This window comes from Desmodus rotundus, chromosome 9 (assembly GCF_022682495.2).
Source record: "Desmodus rotundus isolate HL8 chromosome 9, HLdesRot8A.1, whole genome shotgun sequence".
Taxonomy (NCBI): domain Eukaryota; kingdom Metazoa; phylum Chordata; class Mammalia; order Chiroptera; family Phyllostomidae; genus Desmodus; species Desmodus rotundus.
The window spans coordinates 2,309,205-2,335,795 of record NC_071395.1 but is presented as its reverse complement, the minus strand read 5'-3'; the positions used below and the strand labels follow the sequence as shown (position 1 = coordinate 2,335,795).

Here is a 26,591-nt window from a genome sequence, read left to right as displayed (position 1 = left end):
GATCTCTCCTGGCATTGTCCCCTTCCTTCACCGTTAAACAGCCTCGGATCCCGGGCCTTCATCCTAAAGTAGGTCCTCGGTCCTGATACGGTGCAGAGACCTCGACTTGAAGGCGAGCTCAGCGTAAAAACCCAGGCATGGGCTTGGATCCAACTTGCTCGCAAAGTTCAAATACAGAAATACCCGAGCGCCCGGCCCCCGCCGCTCGCACCCCCGGGGAGCCGTTCCCGTGCGCCCCTGGCCACGGCCTCCTGCAGCCCCGTCCACCCATCGGAGCCCCAAACCTCCGCGGCGAAACCAAAACAGCCCGAGCCCCTTCCCTGCAGCTCCGGAAGCACCGGTCCCAGCCCGGTCCCAGCGGCTGCGCTCCTCCCCCGTCCCCCTCGCCCGGGCCTGGCTGGGCGGGGAGCCCTGGAGGGGGCGAGACGGCGGGGCAGCAACGTGCAGGAGCCTTCCCGGAGTGAGTGCTGGTGCCGGGTACCCCTCCAGTCCCCAGTGTCCTGCCCGCCTCCTTTCGCTCGCTCCTGCGCCCGAGGCGGCTCCGGGGACCGAGCTCCGGGAGGGGTGGCGGGGCGGCGTGGAACGGCCCGGGGCCGGCGGGTCCCGAGCGGCCGAAGCGACCCCAGGGCCAGCTCTGCCTGGTCTGGAGCCAAGGCCGGCGGCCGCGGTGGAGGGCGGGGGCGAGCTCCCCTCTGGGAGGCGGCCGCGGACCTTGGGGCGCGCGTGGGAAACACTAGCGGAGACCCGGGAGGAACAGAGGCTGGACCCGAGGGACCAGGAGGGGAGCGGAGAGTGCGTGGCGCGCGGGTCCCCGAAGCCTGCGGACTCAGTGCGGAACCGGGGCGCCGACAGGGCTCCTGCGCGCGCTCGGGCTGGCTTCCAGACGACCCTTTGGGAAGGGCCGGAGCCCGCCTTGGCCGCGGAGCCGGAGGTGATGGTGGGGGAGCCGGCCGGGGCTCGGTGCGGGGCTCCCAACCGCCGGCGCTCAGCCGCCGCTGTGCCGGGCGCTCCCCGCCAGGGGGCGGCGCGGCGCGGGGCGAGCGGGCGGCCGGGTCGCTAGGGGAGCCGGCTCCAGTCACCGGCTCCACCTGGGCGCGGCGTCGCCCCTAGCGCCTGCTGGAGTCCGGGGTCCGCCGGGGCCGCACGGCCCGCACCTCGCCTTCCCACGTCTGCTATGCTGCCCTTTGGAGACAGAACGAGGTACCAGCCCGGCACCCCCTTCCCACTCCTCGGGGCGCGGCGGGCCGGGGCTGGGTTTCGGGGGGATGCTTCACTGGCAGTGGACCCTGCGACATTTGGACCTCCTTGCCTCTCTGCGGACTACTGCTTTGCAGCCGTAGGTGGGGCTCTCATTAACCCCGTTACTCCTAAGGAACGTACAGAGCTGGGGTCGACTTAACCACTTTCAGTGTTTCTGACAGAGGCCAGGGCTTGGGGCAAATCTCATCTCTCCGGGTTAATTACTGTCCCCTCTGAAAGTCAGTCTCCTTCCCTGCTTTCGCCTTCGCCCTTGGAAACCCGTCTGGAGCACCCCAGGGGTGAACCCTGAACAGAAAGCGGGTTCTCTCTGCGGGTTCGGGGCGAGCACTAAGGCCCGAGGGGTCTGGAATTGTCCACTGCTGTGGGCAGCAGCTTTCAGAGGTCCCCTGCTACTCCCAGGCCACCTGTCCCATTTCCTGGCATCTCTGTGCCCTTCACCGAGTTCTAGGGCAGGGAATGGGGAGTGGGCAGGGGACCAGGGCTGGTCTTTTAAGTGTGGGGGGTATTTTTTAGTCAGATTATTACTGGTGGAAAGAAACACGTCGTTTGTCTTACGAGGCAGCCTGGATGCCCTTTTCTCTGCCTCCTTTCCATGGAGAGGCAGAAGTCCAGCGCATGTTTGGTGGTGGGTGTTAACTAGTCACACCTAACGGCCCTCGGCTTCCAGAGCCTGCTGGAACTTTGGACGTGGTGTCTTAGTGGAAAACAAATCCGAAATGTTGTTGCCTTTCTCGTCACGTTACATTTTCTTCCAAGTAGCACAGGCTGAAAATCCTAATTCTCAGAATGGTGTTCATCAGTGTAAAATTTAGGTCGTCTGAGACTCTATGCGTTTCTCAGGCCGGGTTTTCACAGCACAGCCGGTGTGGACAGCCGGCCACAACTTTCTGCGGCCTGTGCGTCTCTGTGTGCACACTCCTAGGGGAAGAGTTTATGTCGAGTTCAAGTTGGAAAACGAAAGTATAAAATAGTTTCGAGTACTTCAGGCCCTCAGTTTTAGGAGTTACAAAGTGCTGAAGTTGTCAGTATGTAGCCACGGGTGCTTCAGAAGACAACGGTCCAGTTTGGGATTATATTTGGTGGTATTAACTTAAAATAAGAGACCTACAGGGAAAACGAGAGACTGGATAGTAGTTGCTTATAAAACAACCAAACTGCTAGGCCCGGGGTGATCCACTTGGCTGTGGTAAAAACTTACTGCAGACGTTTTAACTTTACAGACAAGATTTTGTTCTTTTAACTGGGAGCTCACACTCCTGTGCTTTGTCCCCTTTTGTTCCACACTGTGAGTGTGACCGAATGCCATAGGTGACTCAGGAAACCCACGAAACAACGGACTCACAGCACCCGTGGGTGCCCTTGCTCGGCCATCTGCGCCTGTGAACCGGCGCGATGCTGGGACCATTTCCACATCCTCTGATGTGACCGAGGTCAGGCCTGCTGCTCTGTCCTTTCCCCAGGTCCTTTCTCCTGATCTGCACCCAGGAGCAGACACCGAACAGAACGAATGTTCTGGCCTTCCCGATTCTCCTTTAAACCCTTGGGAATGTGGGTCGCCCTTAAAAGCCCTTGTGCTTCACACTGTAACTACTTTCAATTACAGAGTTAAGCACCTCATTGAAAGCTATATAGTTTGCAGCATAGAAATAGATGCAGTTTGGCCCTGGCAGGGTAGCTTCATTGCTCAGAGAGCATCATCCAGATACGCCAAGGTTGTGGGTCCGATCCCTAGTCAGGGCACATACAAGAACTAACCAATGAATGCTTGAATAAGTGGAACAACAAATAGATGTTTCTCTCTCTCTCTCTCTCTCGCTCTCGCTCTCCTTCTCTCTCTAAAATAAAAGAAATAGATGCTGTTTAGTAACTACAATCTGTATATGTGACGTTGAGGGTCAGTTGAACAATTCATAACATAATCTACTGGCATAAACAAATAATCGGAGACTTGCCACCAAAGCATGTGGAAAGGCCCCACCCTCCCTGTTGGAGACGGTGTTGCAGCCGTCCCCACAGGCCGGAGAGACGGATCACTAGGGGCTCGAAGGCCCAGCCTTCTCAAAGGACACCTTCCCAGCTGCGGATGCCTCTCACAGCCGCTGCCGCCCTGGTCTCAGGGTGCCACTGCCTGTCATTAGCTGCGACCGGCTCTGGGATGGCAGGCGAGGCGTTCTGTTGGAGGGGTAGTGCCACGGGCTTTTTATTGCTTTATTTTGTGCGAGGCAAAGGCTTGAGAATATTTGGCATCCACTGGAAAGAGGAGATATTAAGTGAGGACAAGTTTTTATGGCCGCCTGGATCAAAGTCCACAAACAGAACTTTTGTGCCCCGTGCCGTTTTCCGCGGCAGACTTCTTATCTGCCTCGGCCGAGCTGGCCCAGTTGTTCACGCTCCCGGTCCTGGGCTGGCTCTCTTTTTTCCCTTTTTCCTCATTCTTTTGTAATTTCTTCACCTCTAAAAGTTGTACCATTTCTATTTTAATGTATTTATATTAAAGCAGATGATGGATAGAATGTAAATATTGCTCTCCACTCTTAAAATGACTGTTTCTGTAATGACACAGAATAGAAACAGCCGATTTTCAGACATTGGTATGCCAGCTTACACTGTTAAAGTAGCCACTGGTGTGGAAGGTGATAAAACTCTGGGAGTCAACGCAGTTGACTCGGACGTTATTTAGAATACAGGGCGGGGCAGAAGTAGGTTACAGTTGCTCATATGGGAAATTATGCTGTAATTAATAATACAAGAATAAACTCATGTGCTCACAACTGTAAGCCTACTTCTTCCCCACCCTGTATTTTTATGACGGTAATTCTGGGGCAACAGCCATCTTTTCGCTGTACTGTTTCTAGCCAGGGCGCTGCCAGCCAGTTCTAAGCTGCCTTTCGGTGACCTCAGCACGCCTGCGTGCGCCGTCTGGGAGGCCACCGGAGCCCCCGGCGTGGCGTGTCTCTTCGCCCTTCCACCTCGAGGCCTGCGGCTCAGATCCACCGAGAGCCCACAGGACCAGGCCGTGGCTCCTAAACACGTGGTCGAATGTACACAGTAGCAACTCGTCAGAGACAGATCTTTGGAAATCAGTCTCTTTGCTCAGTAGCCCAAGCATGAATAGGCACATAGTACGGTTCAGGGGCTCCCGCCCCGCTGCCACCCTCCCACCCCCGCCCCCCTTTTATGACCTGAAGATGTATAGAAATCACCAATATTTTCGCAAGATCGTGTCTTCAGCACATCAAGATGAGCACTTTTTAGCATTTTAATTATGTTGTGCAACAAAGTTTCCTTTTTAAGTAATTCCACCTAACTAGATGGTTTGACTCTGGTCTCTTATGTTATTTCTTTCAAAGTATTTGAAACTCCTCTCAAGTCGTGTAGGTGAAAGTTGTACCTTCACCCGTATCTGATGACAGAGAATATGTCTGATGACCATATTCCCCTTCCTCCAGGTTTAGGAACACAGCTTATCTTGGAATTTTGGTTGAACTTGCTAGTGTGTTTTTATAATACCTGGAAAAGATTTCTTTCATAATTGAAAAGGCTAAAAAGCACTGCTTGGTATTTTTTAGTTTATCCCCAAACATTTTTCAACCTAGTAAGTTATTAACCCCATAACTGCCGTGATGAGTTAGATTTGCTCTTTGTTCTCAGCCCTGATTGTAGGATACAAGCCTCTTCCCAGGACAAGGGCCTTCAGCAAGGACTGCGGGACAATGAAATAAATCACTGAGTTGATTGATAATGGAGGGTTGAAAAGAGACCAATTTCTGACTTGAGGATGCAGGACGTCCTATGAAAATTAGTTTGCTGGACAGATGTGCGCCCAGCTGACATTGTTGCAGCCGGCTGATGGCCTTGGAAATACTTGTTACAGTGTGACAGTGTGAGGTTACAGTGAGGTTACATATTTGTTACAGTGTGAGGTTGTCAGCACAGAGCCCGAGAGCTGCGGACCTCGGAGCAAGAACGGAAGGGAGCCTCTCCACACAGTCAGTCCTTTGATATTTAGCTCTGTGACCTTGTTAACTGATGTGGTGTGCTCACTTCACTTTGAATTATATGTGCATCCATATTTCATGCTGTAAGTATTTTGTTCATTTTCTCTAAATGGTGGGAAGTTATACTTATTGCCAAACAAATGCTTAAAGCGGCCAAGCAGACTGAGTATTAAGTTCATAAGAATCATCCTGTTAAGTATGCTAACAAGCTTTTAAACACACGTGCGCCTCGGGTTTTCAGTGTGACGTGAACATGCTTTTTAAAGTCTTTTGTGCCATTGTATTTTTGGAGACTTTCCCCTTGAATCTGAATTGTAAAGTAAGATTAGCTTTCTGCAAATCATTTTCTCTGCATAATTTTATTACACCCACACTTGAGAGACCAAAGAACCCCCTTTGATATCGTATCCTTGGTGATAATTATAAACAATAAGAACTATCGTCTCTTCTCTGTGGAATAATTGTGCTGAGGTTACAAGAATAGAAAAGACCCTGATCATCTGAGCTGATGAAATAATCGAAGCACTCTCCCACAGACGGGATCACGTGATCTGGTATTTCTCAAACTTGAGTAATGCACCCCTGTTAAAGGAAGTCGTTCCTACCAGTCTCCATGACAGTAGTTAGGAAGCTTTCGGTCCCATGTGACAGAAACCCAGCTTGAGCTCATACAGAATGATTCACATAATGGAAGTCCCTGGGGACTGGTTTGGCTGGGAAATTCAGCTGGTCAGATAATCTTGTCAAGATTCTGTCCGTTCCTCTGTAGATCTGTTTACCATATCTGTTCTTCCTTCAGTCCATCCATCCCTTGTCCCTCCATCCACCCATCTTCAGACCCTGTGCTGTGTTGTCTTTATTATTCTGGGTGTTTTCTTCGCGTGCTGGAAACGTCCCTTCTTGGCAAGATTCTGAGGGTCTTAAACTCCTGATGTTAGAGAAGCGCCTTCTTTCCAGGTCAGTCCTCAGAACTACTCAGGCCTCGTTATGTTTCGCGCCTGCTCTGGGCCCATCATTGCGTCCAGGATAGTGTTGTCCGACTCCTTTGCTGAGGCAGGTTGTCCACCGTGTGACATGTCCTTGGGGGAGGGGGCATCCCCAAAAGGAAGTGACGAGGGCACACCCAGAAGTTCCTGGTTAACACCAAACCGAGTGTTGACTTCCTTTTACTTTAACGTTATTTAAATGTGGAATTTTTAAGAGCAGGTGTAATTTAATCATAGTTACAGCATGCATGCAACTATAATACCAGAATAGATATGTTAAGTTAATTATGAATAAAATGAAAAAGCTCCAACCAAACGCCCATGGACAGTATTCGTTAAACCTGCCCGCGGAGCGACCACCGTCAGGCCTGCCGGACAGAGGGTCTGGGGCCAGCTGGCCTCTGCAGCAGCTGCCCTGTGCGGGCTCACTTCTTCCTCCGGGCCGTTCCGTCCGAGCAGGCACGAAGCTTTTATTCCCAGAACGGAGCACGCCAGCTCCTCAGTTGTACTTGGTTTGACAGCGTCTCTGCATATCACATCTTCCGTTTTCATGTCCTCTTTACCCCGTCGGGCTGCGGTGTGATTGGCTGCAATGCTCATACAAACCAGAGCCTGAAAGCGGCAGAACCCGACCTGGCGACAAGGTGGCCGTCCCAGGCATGGGCAGTGTACTTCTTCCACCCTGTTTCGGATTTGTCATCCGTGACCAAAGTGAAATACTTTCGTGGAAACGGTGCAGGGCTGCGTGACATCCTCGGCTTGCTCTCTCAGGCCTCCCCAGACCTCAGACTGGGAGGTGCCCCGCAGTGCAGTGTCCCCATGTCTGAGCTGCAGAGCCAGTCCGTGGGCATAGTTACGGCCTAGATTTCAGTGGCTGCTTCCCTGCCGATGTAACTAGGTTTTCCTTTAAGGGACGCTTTTCACGCGTGTGGTTGTGAATGCATGGAAACTTACAAAGCATGTCTCTCCCAAGGCTCAGTCACACTTGAATGTGAAACCATATGAAGCAATCCTGCATTTTATTTCAATTTGGTTCCAGTTAGCATCTCAGATGTTTTCATAGCTAGAGAAAACTGGGAGCCACCAAATCACCTCAGGCAGTGCACCCCCCTCCTTCCCATGGCAGACCCAAGCGAACGCCTCGATCTAACCCCGGGCTAGATGTCAGTGGGGGTGTCCCAAACCGCCCCTGTTCCATCCAACACCCTGTTACTGTGCGTTAGTATGTCCTTCCCCTAACGCAGCGCTTCGCGAAAGGCGAGGCTCCGCGTCAGCTGCAGACCCCACTTTTGCAGTGAGGGACCGTTGAGTGAGTTGCGGGAGGTTCACCGACCCCTGGCCCAGACACCGAATGCCAGGGCCAACCCCCACTTTGTGATCCGCATCTCCCAGTGCCCCCCAAGGGCTGGTGCCAGTCCAGGATTCGAGCTACTGTTCCAAACCTTTAGCATCTATTTCTGTCGATGGCGGTTAAGGGCCCTGGGCAGATTCACGCTGTGACCCTGGACTACCTCTCTCTGAGGGTGTGATCGTTAGGGCTTCTTTTGCTCTCTGTGAAATGGAAACAATAGCAGTTACTCCCTGGGGTTCGTAAGAGCCCTAAAGAAAATAGCGTACACTTCCTATCGTTTTTAGTAGCAGTGTTCAGTTGTCCACTGTTTTGCCTTGAGAATCACTGGTGCCTTAAATAGAACCTCAAACTGGGAGAGTCATTCCCTCAGTGTGGAAAGCGGAGTTAGAACAACAGAATGGTGATTTTATGGACTTTATGTGTCTCTCTCATTTTTTAGATGACTTTTTATTAATGGTTTGAACAGAACCTCTGTGGATTCTGTAAGGTGCTGGAAAGGGGCTTGGAACGGCCGGCCCGAGCCTGGAGTGAGTTCCCAGCTTTGCTGTTGACTGGCTTTGTGGCTGGCCCAAGCGAAGACACCTCGGCGCTAAAACAGGGGGCAGAAGGGAGTGAGGAGTCAGGGCAGAGAGACTCATAAATGGGCTTAAAATGCTCTTTCAGCTCCAAGCATTTCTGAGTCTCTCTCTCCTTCTTTAAGTGTTTCCCAGACATGAGCTGTGGGCCCAAGTCAAATTATACACATAATGCAACCAAAACGGTCTAAAATTAGAATCCAAGAGCAGGAAAAACATCTAAGAAACGTTGTATTTTATGTGAGTTATTTTTGTGTTTTTCCTAGAGACAATTTTAGCAGAGTTCCATGTCAGTTATCAGCCATCCCCTTTCCGACAGGAAATTTGCACACTTCGTAACTCTGGTCTTCAGTGATTAATTCACATGAGTGATGGAGAAAGCCGCAGAGAGAAAGGGAGAGGGGTGGGGTTCTAACAGCAGACACACACGTGTGTGTTTGGGTCATTCGGGGCCTGCAACTTTCCACTCTGTTCTGAGGCGTCTTGCAAATCTCCCCACATGCCCCAGCTCCAGGGACTCGCTCCACAGCCTCCTCTGAGGCCCAGACGTCAGCCCACGTGTAAAATCTCCCCAGGTGAACCCCCTTGGGTAGGAGCGAACGGGCCACCTGTCGCCCCCAAACCTCCTGTGGCAGAGTGTTCAAGCTGTCCAGTGGTGTGACCATCCTCTGGGCTAGAGTTATGGTTATTATGAAATAGCTATGAATAACTGCTGTGGTTTTCATCACAGGTAATTCGTTGTATATTTTCTCACATTTGTTGTCAGTTTTACTGTATCTTTGATATTTTGGAAAAAAAATTGTCCCTCAAGTCTCTAAATTATTTTGGAAAAAAATTAAATTTGAAGTAGTGATGGAAAAAAAACAAGTTATATTCTTGCACTTATTGTTCTCAGCTAAATGTCAGGCTCTTAATCTTCATGTGTTATTCAGAAAATGATGTTGGATGTAACTGTAGCTGTTGGTCTGGAGAGTCTGTGTATTTCACTTCTATTTTGAGAAAATAATTACATTAAAACAACTTTTTTTTTAAGATGAGTAGTTTCCGTAGAGAAATTCGTGCATTTAAATTAGGAACTTAAGAAGAAACAATGGCTAACATCTAGTTTTTCTCTAGAAGCCTATTGAATAAGTTCCTTTTATATTTACAAAAAAAAAACCTTTTTAAATACATCACCATTTAATGCTCAACTCCCTTAAAAACAGCACCTATTGTGCATTCAGCACTGGGACCCAACGCCACACTGTCCCTTTCTTTGTGGACATCATTTCCTCAAGCTGCCAAGGGACCCTCGAGGGCAGCACCACCGTCCCAGTTGCACGGGGAGAAGGGGCTCTGGGCCTAAGCCCCGTCTTCCCCACGTGGGGCCCTGACCACTGGGCTCTGCGAGAGCCCGGCTGCAGGTCAGTGGGAGCGACGCCCAGGCTCACTGGCCGACCTCCTGCGGAATCGAGCTCAGGCTGGAGTTTCTCCCGGGGCTCTGACGTGCAAGCCTCCCCCCACCCCCCCACCCCCATCCCGCCCGCCCCGACCCCAGGGAGCGCCGGAGACTTTGCCCACGTGGGGTCATTTCCATATATAGTTTCAGAGTATAAAAAATGGGAACTCTCCAATGACATTTTAAAATAGAGTGGCTGAACATCTAGGTACTAGGCCATTACAATGATATTTTTAGTATTAGAACACAAAATAACCTAAGTACAGTATATTTTCAAAGAATTTTTATCCTTTGATACATGATTTTAGGCAAGAGTACAAAACCACGTTAAACTAGTTGTTTTACAAGTAAGTTTCATCTAATATTTTTAACTTAGGAGAGTTATGTTTATATCACATTTCTACTTTGCCTTGTAAATTTTTTCTCCTTATTCTTCTAGATGCCAAGAAATATTCTATAAAACCTCGGCAAAGCCTTTAAATTATTCTCTCTTTCCAGACAGCTGGAATGTTGGATGTGCATTTTAAGGCACTTCTGTCTTTTTCACGATTCCTTTTGTGAGATGCGTGAGCTCTTCTGCTTCGGTGGCTGGACCACGTGTGGCTGTGCGGCGGCGTCTGCATGCAGGTGTGTCCATGCGTCTGGGCTGTGCGAACGAGTGTGCGTGGCTGACCCCGTCTGAAACGCTCGTGCCCCCGCCCTGTCAGCAAGCCCTGCCCCTCTGTGCCTCTACAGAGGAGGCTCATGGGCGGCGCTGTGACCCGTCCGGACCAGCGGGGGATTTTAGAACACAAACTGCATTGCGGTTTTCCTTCCTGTGATAAGTCTCTTATAATCTTGAGTGAACATGAGAAGTTGGAAAAGGGAGGAAGTTTTCATGCTTAACAGCCTGTATGCCTCAGACTGACTTTTTCATATTTTCAGTGAATAGTACTAATCAATTTACAAAATTTCTAGAAAGTGGGAGATGAAGTGTACCTAATACACAATACAACACTTTAATCTATTTAAATAGCCATTAAAAAAGTTATTATTTTGGCACCATTAAATGTAATCATTAACTTAATGGAGTCTACCATTTTAAGAATGATGCACTTTTTTAAAAAAGATTTTATTTATTTATATTTAGACAGAGGGGAAGAGAAGGAGAAAGAGAGGGAGAGAAATATCAATGTGTGGTTGCCTCTTACACGCCCCCTACTGGGGACCTGGCCCACAACCTAGGTATGTGCCCTGACTGGGAATTGAACCGGTGACCCTCTGGTTTGCTGACGGGCACTCAGTCCACTCAGCCACAGGGCAAGAGTGATACACTTTGTATCTACTTAAAACAATAAGCACTCAGGATGTGTGGAATGAAATACATAGCATTTATTTCTGCCAGGTGTGTAATTTCGATGAACTGAACTTTTTGTTATAACCGTCGTTAAAAAAATGGCAGCCCACCATCTAAGCTTGCTAGCCCCCAGAATTCCTTTGATCTTTATCATTCACAAATGCAGTGACCCTTCCCTCTGGGTATCGATCAGACACCAGAAAGGTCAAGTTCAATCTTCCTCCTGCAGCAGCTGCTGCTACCTGGTGGCCCCGCCTTCTGAGCAGTGAGCTCATTTAGTTTCTTAGGGCGTTCTGCTGCCTGGTGACAGCATTGTGGACCGGGCAGGGCTGTCGGTCCCATAAGAGGCCCCATGGAATCAAAACATTGCTTACATGCCACTGATTTTCACGCCCAGTCATCACTGGGGGACCAGACTGAGCTGCAAGGGTCTCCCCTGAAGCAGTCCCTACTATCCCTAAACATTCCAACATTCCCTAAAGTAGAACAGCAAGACAACGCACTCCTGATTCGATTTGTCCTTTAAATGGATTTGAGAGTTAAAATTCAAGTCACATTTATGGAAACTTATGGCAAGTTTTTGGCAGCTGCCAACGGCTGTGTTCCCTGCTATGTGATTAATTCCCATCCTCGGTTCTCTTGCTCGGTGTGGGAGGGGGGCGTCGGTGGGTTGGGAAGCACGGTGAGGTTTAGCTGCGAGGGACGCTCCCAGCTTTGGTTGTGGTACCCTCCGGGCTTTCTCCAGTCATTGTGAGACGTATTGTCAAAGTTTAGAAACAAAACTAAACCGATTTACCCACTTGTGAGGTAAGACATGTTTTGTGGAATCAGGTCAGGAAGGCAAGGAGTAGCTGCAGGACAGTAAAGAAAGCCAAGTCCACCCCGAGACTAGCAGAGGGAGCCTGCTCCCGTGGGGTCCAGGCTCGAGGGAGCTTCGCAAGGAAGTACCTGGCGGGGAAAGGACTGCCCCTGAGTCACTAGTGCTGTGGCCAGGGGTACGACACCTCCCTGGACCTTGCGTCCTTTGCTTCTTTTTCTCAGATGGCTACGTTGTAACTTACATAGAGTTACGATGTGACTCTAAAGTATCAGCTTTGGCCACAGGCTTTAAGAGGCCACTCAGCCTGCGGTCTTCTACCACCCGGAGCACGGCCTCTCCCGCCTCATCTTCTCCCTCATTCTCTAGGCAAACGCTGATGAGGAAAGAGTAGCCACTCTCGCTCCCGGGCCTACCGCAGCACAGGACGAGTCCGGGGCACAGGGGGAAGGCCCAGGGAGCGCTCACCTTGCCTTCTCTAATCGGACTCGCTCAGCCTGGCAAGGAGCGCACAGTAAGGAGCTCTTTCTCCTACTTCAAAATGAGGGGGCTGAGGGGTAGAAGGAGCCCGGCGTGCTAACAGCCCTTCCTGGCCTGCGGCTGGTGTCAGCCGCTTGTAGGGGCTTCTTGGTCTCTGTGGCCAGTGGCCACAGCTGCCCATTTTCACAACTGAAGCCTCAGCTTTGAACTCTCGAGAGGCTGTGGTTGGTCGAGCCTTCCAGCTGTGTGATCTTGTAGCCAGGACTGGAATTGCGGCCTGGTCATTCTCCAGAACACCGGTGTGGTGTCCCCGAATTCCTGCCCGGCTGGGGGCCGTCAGCACCGTGCACTTCATGAAGAAGGCAGGACAGGCGGGATTTGCCCTGTCTTACGCAGGATGAAACTGAAACTCAGAGGGACAGTTGCTTGCCACTGGTCACACACCCCCTTGGCGGCAAACGCAAAGATGAGGTTAGAACTCAGGACACACAGCTGACACGCAGCTTCTCAATGCTTCTTTGTCCCAAGAATTCTTAGCAATCTAAGGGTTGGTCAGTCTCCCCTTCTCAAGCAGATCGCAATTTGCTTTTTTTCTCTACTCAGTACATTATTCGGTATGGTTTTGAGGGTAAAATGAAAAGGCTTGATTTAAGGAGGAATTTGATGCCACCCAGCGTTAACCCAAGAGTGTCCAAAAGGCTCGGTCCCCCGCACAGGCTCACAGCGTGCATGGCACCCAGGGTCCGGCACGCTCTCGTGCCGCTGCTGTTCGTATGGGCGATGCCACGGCGTGGCGCCCGTCAGCTTGCTCCACGCAAACCACCTCTCCTCTTCCCTGTGCACCAACGGTATCAGCCAGGAAAGCAGGACATGGGAACCACGGAGAGGCCAGCTAAAATGCAGGCCACCCGGCCGCATTTGAATTGCAGAGGCCACGTGTGCTAACAAATTACTCACTGGTGATCAGAAGCTCAGGGTTAACTGAGTGTCTTGTATTTTTGTTCGCTAAATAGCAGCTCTAACAATGACTCTTCTCTCCAACACATTTATTCTGTATTCCTTCCAGGGCATTGTTTTAGATTTAAAAAGCATGACCCGTTGCAGAGAAACACACGTGGGACTCAGATTTTTTTAAGGACGCTGTCCCGAAGAACCTGTTCTCTGAGTCCTTGGAGACAGTGCTTGCATCTCACGGGTTCAGCCTGTTGCCCTCCTACCATGTGGCGGGAGAGAACTCAGTTAGAGAATGTGTTACTACGGCAAGTGATCGTATTTGCTCTGCCAGTGGCCTAGGTCTTGACTTTGACAGTCTCGGAGGCACCTGGAAGTATCAGAGTGCCTTTTGCACCAGCGTTGACGTGTCGGGGATGTTGGTGTTCTCGTGAGCCCCGAGACAGACTCAGGATAGGAGCCCTGGGTTCGATGCCCGGTTCTACCGAATGGCAGAGAGTTGGGTTCAGCCGGGTACTTCAGCTCCACAGTTTGGACAGCAGGGCCATGAACGCCTGCCTGACCAGGCTTCAGTGCAGCGGTGCTGGGTTTTCTCCAGTATCCCGGATGGAAGTACTTGTCCCAGTCCCACAGACAGGAGGGAGAGGAAGACCCTGTCCTAGACCACGGGGGCCAGTGGCCGGTCAGACGACCCGCCAGCTTCTTGACCCCCACCCAGGAGTTTTACCCGCATACGCGGCACCTCCCAGTCATCTTCCCATCTTTTCTATTTGTGGGCATCTACACTTTACTTCATCTGACGGCCAATCCAGTAGGTGTACAAATTAACTTCTGCACACAATACAAGCTTGGTGATGGGTCTTGGGGTTGCTCGTTTCCTGTCCCTGGGGTCCCGTGTTGGGCCTGACCTGCTCAGAGATCTTTCCCTTACAGAATAATTCACTCTAGGAAGAAAGGACACTTGGAACCAAATCCAATTAAAATGGGGAGATATTAGTGAGAGGTTTTGATTGGAACTCTATCTTGAAAAACGAAACTGCAGATTATGAAATAAGCTCATTGTAGATTGAACGAAGTCTCGATTATCATGAAAACTCGGTGCTCATTTTTAGGACGAGCACTTGTCTGACAAACCCATGCCGTACGCAGGGTCTTCACTGTGGGTTCGGCGTTTGCAGCGGGACCAAGAGCGTCTTCCCCTGCACCCCCCAAACAGTGTTTTTGAATTCATGCTTGGAGACGTGGTCAGTTTTTCCAAGGGTTTTTCTTAATCGAGAGTGTAATTATTGGGAGAGAGTTCTCTTTTCAAGTCTCTGTTATTTCTTCATCCTTCACTTGTAAGCTGGTCTGTAACTGGGCACAGCCCTTCACGGTCTGTGGCCGTGGGTGACCTCAGAGTGGTTCTCCAGTGTCACCTCCAGACATTCTGCATCTTGTATGAGAACCCCAATGCCCGTGTTCCGGTGGTCTGCTCTTATACAGAGCCTCCTCGGGAGAGGGTGACATGGGTCTCAACAGGCTCACTTCACGCAGACACGTGGTGGGCCGCCGCGCCTGCCTGAGCGACGGAGGTGTGCGAGGTAACGTCATTGCGTCTGTGGCCGACTCCTAAGTGACTGTTTTGATGCTGTCATAGCACGTGTGAGCACAGGGACTCGGCTGATCGATAGCATGGCCGTGAGAAACCCTGAGCCCCCGCGGCTGGTGGGTAATAAAGACGGTTCATGGAATGACCCGAATGTGTTCAATCTGCTTTGCCTGTGTCATGTAATCCTACGTTCATGTCCCCGCGAAAAACATGTAGAGAAAAGACACTCGAGAGACAATGACATACAGTAATGAAAATGTCGTATGGCAGGGACTGCGGGGCCCGAGGCTTACGTCAGAAGGTAATGAACGTCAGTCACCCAAACCCAGTGTTGATTTTCTGTAGCAAATGTGCCAGCATTCAGGTCGTCAAATGACTGTTGTTCCTTTTGATGCAGGTAAGTTAGCACCTTAATTTATTTATTCACTCAAGAAATATTTGTTGAGGACATACTATATGGCCGGCATCTTCTAAGCACGGGATGCACAGTAACTACGACAGGCCAGGAGCTCTGATGGGATTTCCATCGGTCGGACAGAGAGTGCAACAGCGGACTGATAAACGAGGAAGGGATACCACAGTGCTGCGTGGACGGCCCCTCCGAGCAGGCAGGGGGTGTGGGAGCTGTGATCAGCCAGGGGATGGGAGGGGGCAGGGGTGCTCTGGCAGCAGGGGGTGCTCCCAGGAGGCCAGCACGGGCCATGGGACCTGGGGCAGGGGGTTCAGCGAGTTTGGGTTTTGTTCTCAGCTCAGCGAGAAGCCGAGTAGGGAATTAGGATGTGAGATCTACTTTGGGGCAAGATCACCTGGCTGCTGGGCGGAGAGTGGATCGAGAGGGGCAAGTATGAAACCAGAGGGACCATTTTCATACTGGGGGTTGGGCCATGTCCGGGCAAGACCCAGTGGGGCTCGGGTGGCACAGGACAGGAGGCGGAAAGGGACAGAGCGGGACGGAAGGTGTGGGCGGTCTGGTTGGCTGGGCTTGGCCTGCAGGTGAGGTTGAAGGCAACAAGTTTAGAGTAAGTCCTCGAGGTTTGGCTTGAGCAGCTGGGGAGGCGATGGTCTGCCCGTATTAATATGAGGGAACCGGCGGGGAGGGAGGTCGGAGCCAGGGGACAGGTGGGGCGTCGGGAATCCGTTTCCTCCTCGTCGAGTTCTCTGCTGAGACGTCCATGTGGAGTTCTCAAGTAGGTGGTTTGATTAAAAAGGAAAAAAGTTCACTGCCACTTTCCAACGAGAAGGTAAGAAATAGTTGTGGCTACGTTGTGGGTTTGTGGCTGACATAGTAAAACGTCTACTTTTATACGGATTATCCACCTGAGTTACATGTACGTAGTTTAAAATCACGTGAGATATGTCACTTTAGAGATACTGCTTTTTTCCTACCTCACGTTTTACAAGAGAGTTTCATTCAAAAGCTGCCTGTATGTTTCTGGCAGGCACACGCATTTTCGACATCAGTACCTTTGACCCAGCAGTTGCAGTGTGGTGGGGAGGGTTACATAAACATTTCCCGGAGCGCGGCCCTCTCATTTCCAAGTTGTTGAGATATGGCAGTGTATTAACCAGTGTATTTTGTAGTCGCGGGGAAGTCTGGCCTAAGCCACAGCGAACTTTGTAAAACATCAGGGCGCTTCCGTCTCTCTGCGCAGCAGGCGCACGCCTGTGGTCTGCACCGCACACCCAGCCTCGGTGCTGTTTTAAGAGACTTTAAAAGCCTTTCCTCACGTTATCTATCACTTTCAATTATGAGTCTTCTTAGAGTGCCTGTTACCTTTCTTACCATTCCCTTCTAGACGGGGAGCACTTCAGAATAATATAAATTCCCCGAATAATACTTTTGCTCAAAATAAAATAATTCATGGAACATCCCAGAAATGAAAGACTTAGTAGAGACTCAGAAATCAGGAAGCCTCTTTCCCGCTTTATCTACGTCCTGCATTTTCCCCTCACTAACTCGTGGAGATTATTCGCATCGGCACGCACGGCCGTCTCTCGGTGCCTGCCTCGGGTCCCCCGGATAAACAGGCCATGGTGTGTGTGTCCCGCCTCCCTCGGGTGGGGTGAGGCTGCTTGCTGTCTTTGCTATGAGAAGCTGCGCTACTGTAACTCCTCTGGGTCTTCCTTTGCCACGTGTGTGAGATCTCTGGGACAAAGGATGAATGCGTTTTAAAATTTGTTAGATATTGCCTGTTAGATATCACCCCTACTGGAGGGGTGATACCAATTTTCCCTACGACCAAAAAGATCGTAGAGGGCCTGTATCTCAACACTCCCCAAAGGGTGCATCGCCAAACACTTTCCATCCTGGCCGCTTAAAAACGTTACCACGGCGTGGGGGTGGCATTGCTCTCGTTACAGGAGAGTTCTTTTACGTGTCCGCAGTGACGGCGAGTGTTTTTCTTTTGAAGGTAAATTTTACTTTTGGAAAAAGTCAAGTCTTATATGGGGCATAGATTTTAAGTTAGCTGTTAATGCTAGTTTCTTTTTGCATTTTGCTTTATTAGTTTGCTTTATTTGTTTGTTTTGAAAGGAAGGCTTAGTGAAAAAAAGTCTAACTTTTAGATAAAACTAATATTCTTAAGGGACTTACAAATTTTCTTAGAAGTTAGTCTCAAAAGAAGGATTTTAAAAATGTCTGAAGTAAAGGCACTGTCCATTCGGGTGAGATTACAGCCTTCCGGGGGATATTTGAACTGACCAATCCTGGAGGGTGTGAGCTCTGGCATGTTTGTTTATAAACGAATCAGCCGCCACAAAGCTTCCAGCTCTTGTAGCGTTCTTTCACAGGGAAGGGCATTAAAAACAAATCATTTAGATTTTTCGGACTGAATTTTTAAAATTAGGTATTGCCTACTCTAAGAGTCCCGTCCCTCACACCAGAAGAGATCATTTTCACCGCGATTGAACAGGCCTTCTCACGGGGTACTGTTTACCGGAGTCTACAGCCTTTCTGCATACCAGATCAGGTTGTTGATATTTCCATTTCCTCTGCTGATCTGGACGGGGTGATACAGAGGAAGCTATCTGAAATCAAGGATGTGAGCTGGCCAAATTTAGTTAAACATTTGTTTTTAACGTTCACATATTTAACTTCAGAACAAGTTCTGTTTTAAACAACAGATTCATCTCCCTATTTACGTTTTCCTAAGACTCGTCACAGGTGGTGTCTTGTGCTGTAGTACAAGCCGATTTTGAGAAAAGCAGACTTGATGTTGGATGTGGTTTAGATCAGACATCTCTGAAAAGATATGTGCATAGGCCTACTTCCTTAAAACGTCCATTGGACCAATTGTCCTCCATCGTTTTCCAAATTTCCACTGTCTTAAATAATAAGCCACCTTGTTTCTGTTTCCTGTGACCAATCGGACGATGGCCCCTGAGCTGACCGGTAGCGTTCGCAGGGAGCCCTTTGCCTCTGCCCCAGGTAACGTGCCTGCTTGCTGTGTTCCGCAGAGAGATGGTCAATGCGTGGTTTGCTGAGCGAGTCCACACCATCCCTGCCTGCAAGGAAGACGCCAGAGGCCACTCCGAGTCTTGCCCTTGTCCCACGCCGCAGCCGTGTGCCCGCGCAGAAAGCAGCACCCCGGGCGCCCCAGCCAGGAAAATCTCCGCCTCCGAGTTCGACCGGCCCCTGAGACCCATCGTGGTCAAGGACTCCGAGGGGACTGTGCGCTTCCTCCCCGACTCGGAAAAGAAGGAGCAGATGCCGCTGACCCCCCCGCGGTTCGATAAAGATGATGGGGACCAGTGCTCAAGACTCTTGGAACTAGTGAAAGACATTTCCAGTCACTTGGATGTGACAGCCTTATGTCACAAAATATTCTTGCATATCCACCAACTCATCTCTGCGGACCGCTACTCGCTGTTCCTTGTCTGTGAAGATAGCTCCAATGACAAGTTCCTCGTCAGTCGCCTCTTCGACGTGGCAGAAGGGTCCACGCTGGAGCAGGCTTCCAACAGCTGCATCCGCTTGCAGTGGAACACGGGCATCGTGGGGCACGTGGCCGCGCGCGGGGAGCCCCTGAACATCAAAGACGCCTATGAGGTAAGGGCGCGCTGGGGGCGTTTGAAACCGAGGTGGTGTTGTTCGCAGCCTTATTCAAAAGCAGAGTCGATGGTAGCAACTCTTCCTTCTTCTAGATGCCAGTTCCCTGACTGGTGGGTGCATCCGGGAAATGGCCCTGGGAGGGGCCTTGCCTCCTCTTCCTCCCTAGCGAGAGTTCATCATGGTCCATCTTACCGCTTCCTGCTCACCTTCTTACTAGCTCTTCCTGCACGCCCGTCTCTATTATCTCAGCGTGCACTTCTGAAGTTTCCACCGAGATTCTAAAACAGGTACAAACACCATCCAAAAAAAAAAGCCTGTTGACTTATTTGTCCATCCATCCATCCATCCATTCATTCAAAATCACATTCATTCACTCAAAGTCTCCCTGACACCAAGAACGGATTCTCTTCCTTTCTATTCTTTCTTTCATTTTTATTAAGCAAATAAAGTCATGGATGTCTTTTAAAGTGGACATTTTTACTCTAAAATATTTTAATGGAAAGATTTCCTATTTTTCCCACTTCTGCTACAGTTATATAAAGATCTTTAATTATGGACTTAAAGTTTATACTATGTAATTTTTCAAATTTCACGCTTAAGTGACCCTTTTCATTAATAAAATGACGGGTTTTACACCAAGCCCCTGAATTGAGTGACATGTCCTGTGCGGGTGAAATGAAGACCAGCTATTGCTACTCACCGCCCCCGCAGTGCAGAGCGCCCCCCTCTGTGAAGTGCCCGCGGGGGGGCCCCCACCTGCAGCTCCTGGCTGGGATTCCAGGGGTCACGGCTCTCATTCACCCTGGGACCCCCCCACCCCGGTGCCTGACACCTGCCTTTGCTTGTGGGCTCAACGTCTTTCGGCTCTGTCTTCAAAAGCCACTTTGCCAAAGAAAACCAGCTGATGCTTTGTCAAGTCTATTGTGTTATTTCCTTTCTGGTTTTCTGTTTTTTTACCTCATTCCCGACTCTCAGAAAAGTTGCGAGACCCATGTAAGAAGCTTCCGTGTACCCGCTCCCCGTTCCCCAGTTACGTCTTATCCTATTTGCTTTATCATTGTTCCTTTCCTGTCTCCATAATGCATATAAATAATGAGTGTATGTTATTTCTCCTGAACCATTTAATAAGTTGGAGACATTTTCACTAAATATTCCAGTAAATTTTCAGTATATTTTTCAACAGGAACACTCCCTTACACCACTGCAATTTATCAAAATCAGGAAACTTTATGGTGCAACGCTGTTATCTAAGAGGCTATCGCCACGTTTGGTGAATCGTTCCATTAATGCCCTTCACAGCTACTACTTTCCTCTGACCAATGGCCTCATCCAGGATCGCATCTGCACACCCTCATCCTGTTGCTTTAGTCTCATGCACATCTGGAGCTACTTCTCACTGCTTCTTTGCCTTCCTTGACACATCTGAGAAGAGTACAGGCCAGCTCTTCCGTGGAATGTCCCTCCTGAACAGATTCAGCCCGGGGCACCGGCCTTGCTCCTGAGGACCCAGGTTCACCTGCAGAGCCGCCCGCCTACCCATGCAGAGTGAAACCAGGCTGCTGTTGGCTTTAACTCCCAGTCTGCCCCAGACGAAACTGTGAAAGGGCTGGGGCTGATTTCCGAACTCCCGTCTGCCCACCCCTATTGCTTTAATGAGGCACTCGGGTCCAGCCCTCTCCTTTATAAATTGGTCTTGTGATTGAAGTACTCGTTAACAACGTAACTGCTGATGACACGTTCTTCTTCATGTTTTGACATCAGGCTACAGGATAATCCACTCTGAGTTGACTGCTCACTTCTTTATATCCTTCCACGTCAGTATGCTGTCTGCTTTCTTTAGATATGTTGCAGTACAGTGTGTTACTTGAGAACTATTTCTTAGAAACACTCGGCCACGCTTTTCTCTGCGTCTCAATATAACTGTGAGCATACTGGCAGAAAAAGCAACGATACAGCAATGCTTACTTAGACTATAAAATATTCATACTGACTCCCCACCATTGTGTAACTTTTCTTTCGAAATTGCCTTTAATGCCACGTTTGGTTCTCCAAGGGGAGGACTGGCCTCGTTTCTGACCCCAATTGAGTGAATCTGTGTGATCATTTACTCCATTTACAGCTTTGGCTTTGCATGACTTTCGACTAATTAAAAAAAAAATAGAAATGACCTTCAAAGATGAGGATTTTCCAGTGTGGCCATTCCATGTTCTCTGAAGGGAATTCCAAAAGCAGACTTGTGAGGGCAGAGATGCTATTATTAGGCTGAGCCTGTGACTTCCCAGGGCTCCTGCTCAGAATGCTCATTCCAGCGTTTGTGTTCTGGTCGCCCCCCATAGTGGCCACCCGTCCATTTCCTCTCGCGTGCCCCCCACCCCACCTACGAGATTGGCTTCAAATGATAATAAGCTAAAGATGATCACACTTGATAATGGCAATGCCTGTTATTAATGAATCCCTTCATTAATGTAGCAAATGCTTGGACTTCCTGTGCGCACACGGGAAATACACCGAGGGGCCAAAAGCAGCCCGTCCTTGAGTTGACAGCCCACCTTCCTCTGCAGGGTGATGGGGCTCCTCTCTCTCCGCGGCCACCATCAGGACTGCATGCCCCCCAGTCCTTCCTGACCCCTGGGTGTGCACGGCAGACCTCCTTAAAGGGGACAGGCAGCCAAAGGGTGAAGGAGTTGTTTGCAGTCTGATTGAGGCCGTAGAACTTTTTCATGAGTTATAAAAATGGGGAGATGGTAAGATTTAAATTGCTCTGAACCCCGGGACAGAGGAAACGGGGGACCAGTGCTCAGAAGGGAGGGGGCGGCCGGCGCTGGAGAGGCGGTGGGTTTCACGGGGGAGTGTCGGAGCAGAGACATCATCGAGGCGGCGGGGGTTGGGGGGGGCAGAAGGATGGGGCTGCGAGCTGAGAATGACAACTCAGGCACGGGGGGGGGGGGGGGGGGGGGCGCGGGTAGGGGTGTTGCCGTGTTCCCAATTTTAAGTAAGGCTGTCGAAAATGGTCAATATTTTTAATTCCCTTTATTTCTAAACATTCTGGTTGAGTCTTTAGTTTTGGGTTCTCATAAACATTAGCGTCTCGGAAAAACTTAAATTCGTCTTGGTTAAAAATGCTGTGAACTTACGCGATCTGCTGCCTTTTACAGCAATAAAATTGTCATTCAGGGCAAAAAGGTAGGTTGAAGGGTAGATTTCTCTAATTTTGTAAGTTGGAAAAATCAAATCATCCTTTGAACAGGTCAGTCACTAAATTGAATTTCTTTTTCCTTACAAGGATCCTCGATTCAATGCAGAAGTTGACCGAATTACCGGCTACAGGACACAGAGTATTCTCTGTATGCCAATTAAGAATCATAGGGAAGAGGTAAGCCAATTTTCCATTTTACAAAAGGTCATCTGAAAACATTTTTCTTCTTGAAAAAAACTTGCACACTTATGAATAATACTGGAGTGACGAGTTAACTATCAAGTGCTTAAATGCCCTGCTTCATATTTTTAATTTAGTCTTTAGTTTTAGGGTTGAATCCTGAGATTTTGCTGTCACGTGGAAATAGACTTCAGACCTGTCGTCTCTTTACCTATCCCCCCGCTCCCCCCATGGCTTCCTTCTGCCCACGATACACAACTGTGGTTGTGGCCGTAATCAATTCACTTCCTATGTGTTAGGTGGTTGAGAAATGCTCTTTCCTAAATGGTCATCCAATTACAATGGTCATCAGGAAATTTAAGGTTCACCTGCAAGTTTTTTCTACTTGTTGCACCCTTTTTTCAATGTATTTATTGAAAAAAATCTGCGTGTAAGAGGACCTGGGCGGTGCAACCCGTGTTGCTCGAGAAGGGGGCCGACCAGCCACCCGGTGTGTGTGTGTGTGATTGTGGAAGAGACTCCCAAGCTCTCTCCGAAAGCGGCTGAGCCGTGTGCGTTCTTCCCCGCGAGGTATGGTTGCTCCGCGTCCTTGGCCACCCTGGGCATTGTCAGCGTGTGACATTTTAGCCACTGTAGTGGGGACGATTTAAATTCGGTTCCGTGGACATACAACCCCACCCTCAGCCACGGGCCATCTGCCCCTCACAGATCTGATTACAGCGGGTGCAGGCCCAGGTCCCCAGGCTGTGGGTGTCCTCCCCACCCCTACCTGCCCCATGCTCCCCATCCTCTCTGCGTCCCCGTTTCGCCTGGGACAGCCTCACCAGCTGTCACCGTTCCCTCACACCAAGCACTTCATGAGATGAGAAACTGCCGGGAACTTCCCTGGAGGCTCGAGAACTTGACTGAAGGGAGCGTTTCCACACACAGCTTTAACCCTCTCGCTGCCCCCCTTCTCGACCCACTGCCTCTGCGCCCCCGCCCCAGGCCCTCATCACGTCCTGTGAGAATTATCTCCACAGAAGAGGACGATGAGAAACAGAAGAATAGAACGCTCTCAGCCAGGCCCTGGTCCTCTGAAGAAGTGACTTGGCTGCCGGCAGAGCGAGGCCGCCAAGAGGAAGCGGCGGATGACTTCCAGATTTAGCCTCCCGTTCGCGGCGTGTAAACAAACTCGGCGCAGGGCCAGCTAGCTTCTGTCCACACTCGAAGGTCCTCTTTCTCCCATGAAGCTTTTGAAATCAGAACGGGGAGTCACGGTGAGGGTTTGGGGGTGACGTTAAGACGTTCACTCTTGGGGGGGAAGCCCGTCTTCACCACTCACCTGCTGAGAAGCCAGATGGAACAGGCCCCGCCCGGGAGTTCCTGCAAAACGGGGCTAACGCAGGACCTGCCCCAGGGTGGTGAGGATGGCGCTTCCTGCACGGGGAGGGCACAGCACAGTCCCCCGTACACGGGAAGTGATCACTTGCAGGCCAGCCGTTCATTCTTAAAAGAGACAGAACTAGCGGGGCTTTTAATACAGACAGGGAGTGACAAAGTTGTACAAACAGGTCATCGGCCACAGACTGACCAGCCAGCTGGGCTCACATGATAACGGGTACAGTCCACCGTGGAACAAGCGCCAGGCCTCAAAGGAGAAGGCTTTCTTTTCACTGGCTTTCCTCACAAATGAGGCGAAGTGAATCTGGAGTCTTCTGTTTGTCCAATGCCAGTGCTAGCTAATTACCAAGGAACCTACAGTGAAAAGTGAGTATCGACTGTTTATTCATTGGTTACAAAATGCCCTGGCACCTTTCAGAGAGCCCGACTCTCAGGGCGTGGGCGTCGAGTCTGACGAACAGAGTGAAGGCAGCAGTTAAATTTGCCACACTGCAACGGTGCGGAAAATCCAGGAAGACTTTTAAGATTTGGTAAAACATATAATCTCATGTGTCTCTTCTTCTGAGTTTCACGAGTTCTTCTCCTTACTGTTCCAGTCGTGAGGGTAGTGGACGCAGCGATCCCGTTTTAGAAGTCTCGATCATAGGCATTCCTTGTGACAAATGTTTTTTTAAATCCCAGAGCATAGCTTTTTACAATCTCCCCCCCTCGGCTCCCTTCTAAGAAGAGAGGGTTAATGAGGAAATTGGGGGGGAAACTGGAGAAGCTTGTGAAAGCTAAAACAATTTGTTTGGAAAGGTCAAAGAGCAACTGGCTAGAGAAAATGAAGACAAAAAGACACAGGGCAGGGGAGGAGAGCCGTCCCGGTTGTGTTGCAGGGTGAGGCCCGCGGGCTAGGGCTCTGGCAGTAACTGCCTCCTGTGGACACTGTCCTAAGGCCCTGGGATGCACTGATTCGCTTGACCTTCATCCCAACCGCAGGAGGTAGTCCTTCCCTTCCCCACGGAACAGATGGGAATCCGCCAGCACGTCCCGGGAGCTCACCCAAAGTCCCGTAAGGCGGCCCTGGCAGAGCTGAGACTCAGACCCTGCGGTCTGTCTCCAGGGCCGTACATGCGGAGGAGGCTGGGCCCCACGTGGCTCCGTGCAGGGGAGGCCCTGAAGCTGGAGCGGGGCAGCCCACTGTGGTCCCCAGGCTCTGCGGAGTGATGTGTTTGAGCCACTGGCAGGATGCTCTTTCTCAGATGGATGGAGAAGGGCAGGAGTGAGAGGGAAGAGGGCTCAGGTCACATCCTCTGTGGCGTCCCAGGAGGACACTTCCCCGGGGAGAAGAGAGTTTCGGGAGTGTGCGTCCTATTCATCTGGGCCAGGTGCTCCCGAGAAGAACCATGACCTGCCCGAGGGCACAGAGAAAGCCATTTGCAGCGTGTGGGTTTGGGGGCAGCCGCTCAGTGGCTGCCGTACGCAATGCTGGATTTCGGGGACCTGGTCACTGGTGTTAGTTGTTTCTATGCCAGACAGTTTCTCTCCTGTTCGGGAAAGCAGGGCAGGGAAAAGCAGCTCTTCCGCTGTAGCTCGGGCGACCTATTTCTGCAGGGCCGCCCTCCCCAGGCGTTGCTCGCTGTGACGTGGCCGAGACGTGCAGGCTGTATTTTTAGGGCTGCGCCGCTGAGGATGAGGGGGAAGGCGGTTCGTCGGGAAGCGGTGAGCGTTCTGTGATCGGTCCTCTCTGCCCTGAGCTGGGCGTGCTTCCCGGGGCGTCTTCCAGGCTGAGACCCCGCTTTCTCTTGGTTGACTGTCAACTCCAGTCACCAAGGAAAAATCTAATTCGGAACCAGAGCTCTTTTGCTCCTTCTCTGTTTTTATTCTAACGTCTCGATTGCATTTCATCATGCATTATGATATGCTCATAAATCTTTGATGTGAATATAACAGGAGTTACGATAAATATTTGAACAATTTGATAAAAGAGCATTTTAGTGAAATATCTAATTACTTATATCTCCCTTTGAAAAAAGCCTAAAAGTTTTTTTTTTAAATATCAGCTAATTTTTATGAGATTTTTATAAGATGAATACTTTGGTGAACCAAGAGATTTAATGCCTGCCAAAACCCACAAAGGAAACCGTTAACAGAATCAGATGTGTGATCCAGCTGTGCCATACGAAAAGAAATGGTTGCAGTATACAACAGTCAAGTTGAGCCATGCTGACTTCACTGACTTTAAAATTCTCATTTCCCCCCTGCATTGTCTTGCCTGGTCAAGTAACGAGTGAGTCCCTATGCTGTGCGGGTGCTTGGTCTTGGCAGTGAGGGTACGAAAGACACGGAGCAAGGAAGACACTTGCTGTAAAATCGTTTTCAGTGGTCGATGGAGAACTTGAACCCCAGAGCTTAAAGGTAACAGGACACGTGCTGAATGAGGTCAGTATTCAGCACACAAGTTCAAGGGTCAGGCTGTGAGTTCAGGGAACCAGAGCAGTGTCTGGGGAGGGATGGAAGCTGGGGTGTCTGCAGAGGGGCCTGCTGGGTCGACGCTGCAGCAGGTGCGGGGGGGGGGGGGGGCTGGGGCGGTGGACGCTGGCCGGTGATGTCAGGCTCCCAGAGCCGCGGGGGCCTTCTTCAACTGGACACGTCAGCTCGCAGCAGGTTGCATCCGGCTTTGTGCTGGGTCCTTCCGTCTGCGGTCCGACCAGGTGCACGTGCGGCAACAGAAGGAGGCAGAGTTGAGTTGCAGGCTGTTGTTAATCTGGATCTATTTTAGTCTTAAAGGACTGGCTCGTCCGTGTTTCTTTAACAGCGTATAGTCACTCGCTGTGCTTACTCGCTTGCGATACTCCCTCTCGTGGCTTTGTCTCAGAAACAAAGCCGAAGTGCTCGCAGAGTTTCTGTTGGTGCTGGACCGGGATGCCACGGTGCCGACCAGCTTGGCTTCTTCCTTTCCCACGTGGCCCTTTACCCACAAACAAGTGTGTTTCCCAACCAAGGAAACGGCAGCCCC

The 26,591-nt window shown here is 50.5% G+C and overlaps 1 protein-coding gene and 1 long non-coding RNA gene across 9 annotated transcripts in view; one reads left to right on the top strand and one right to left on the bottom strand.

Moving 5' to 3' along the window:
* LOC123480625 (uncharacterized) overlaps positions 1–26,591 on the bottom strand; it is a 140,105-nt gene that overhangs the window by 33,230 nt on the left and 80,284 nt on the right. The window lies entirely within an intron of this gene.
* Positions 1–26,591, top strand: part of PDE5A (phosphodiesterase 5A) — an 84,294-nt gene that overhangs the window by 670 nt on the left and 57,033 nt on the right. For 2 of the 7 annotated variants that reach the window (XM_053911096.2, XM_024568574.3), the window contains exons 2-3: positions 18,237–18,828; positions 22,115–22,204. In XM_053911096.2, the coding sequence (XP_053767071.1) occupies positions 18,237–18,828; positions 22,115–22,204 (682 nt within the window). Of the gene's footprint in view, positions 1–23; positions 461–629; positions 1,201–1,225; positions 1,341–10,106; positions 10,236–18,236; positions 18,829–22,114; positions 22,205–26,591 lie in introns of those variants that run through there. The other 5 variants (XM_045202816.2, XM_053911094.1, XM_053911095.2 and 2 more) reach the window with 5 other exon arrangements.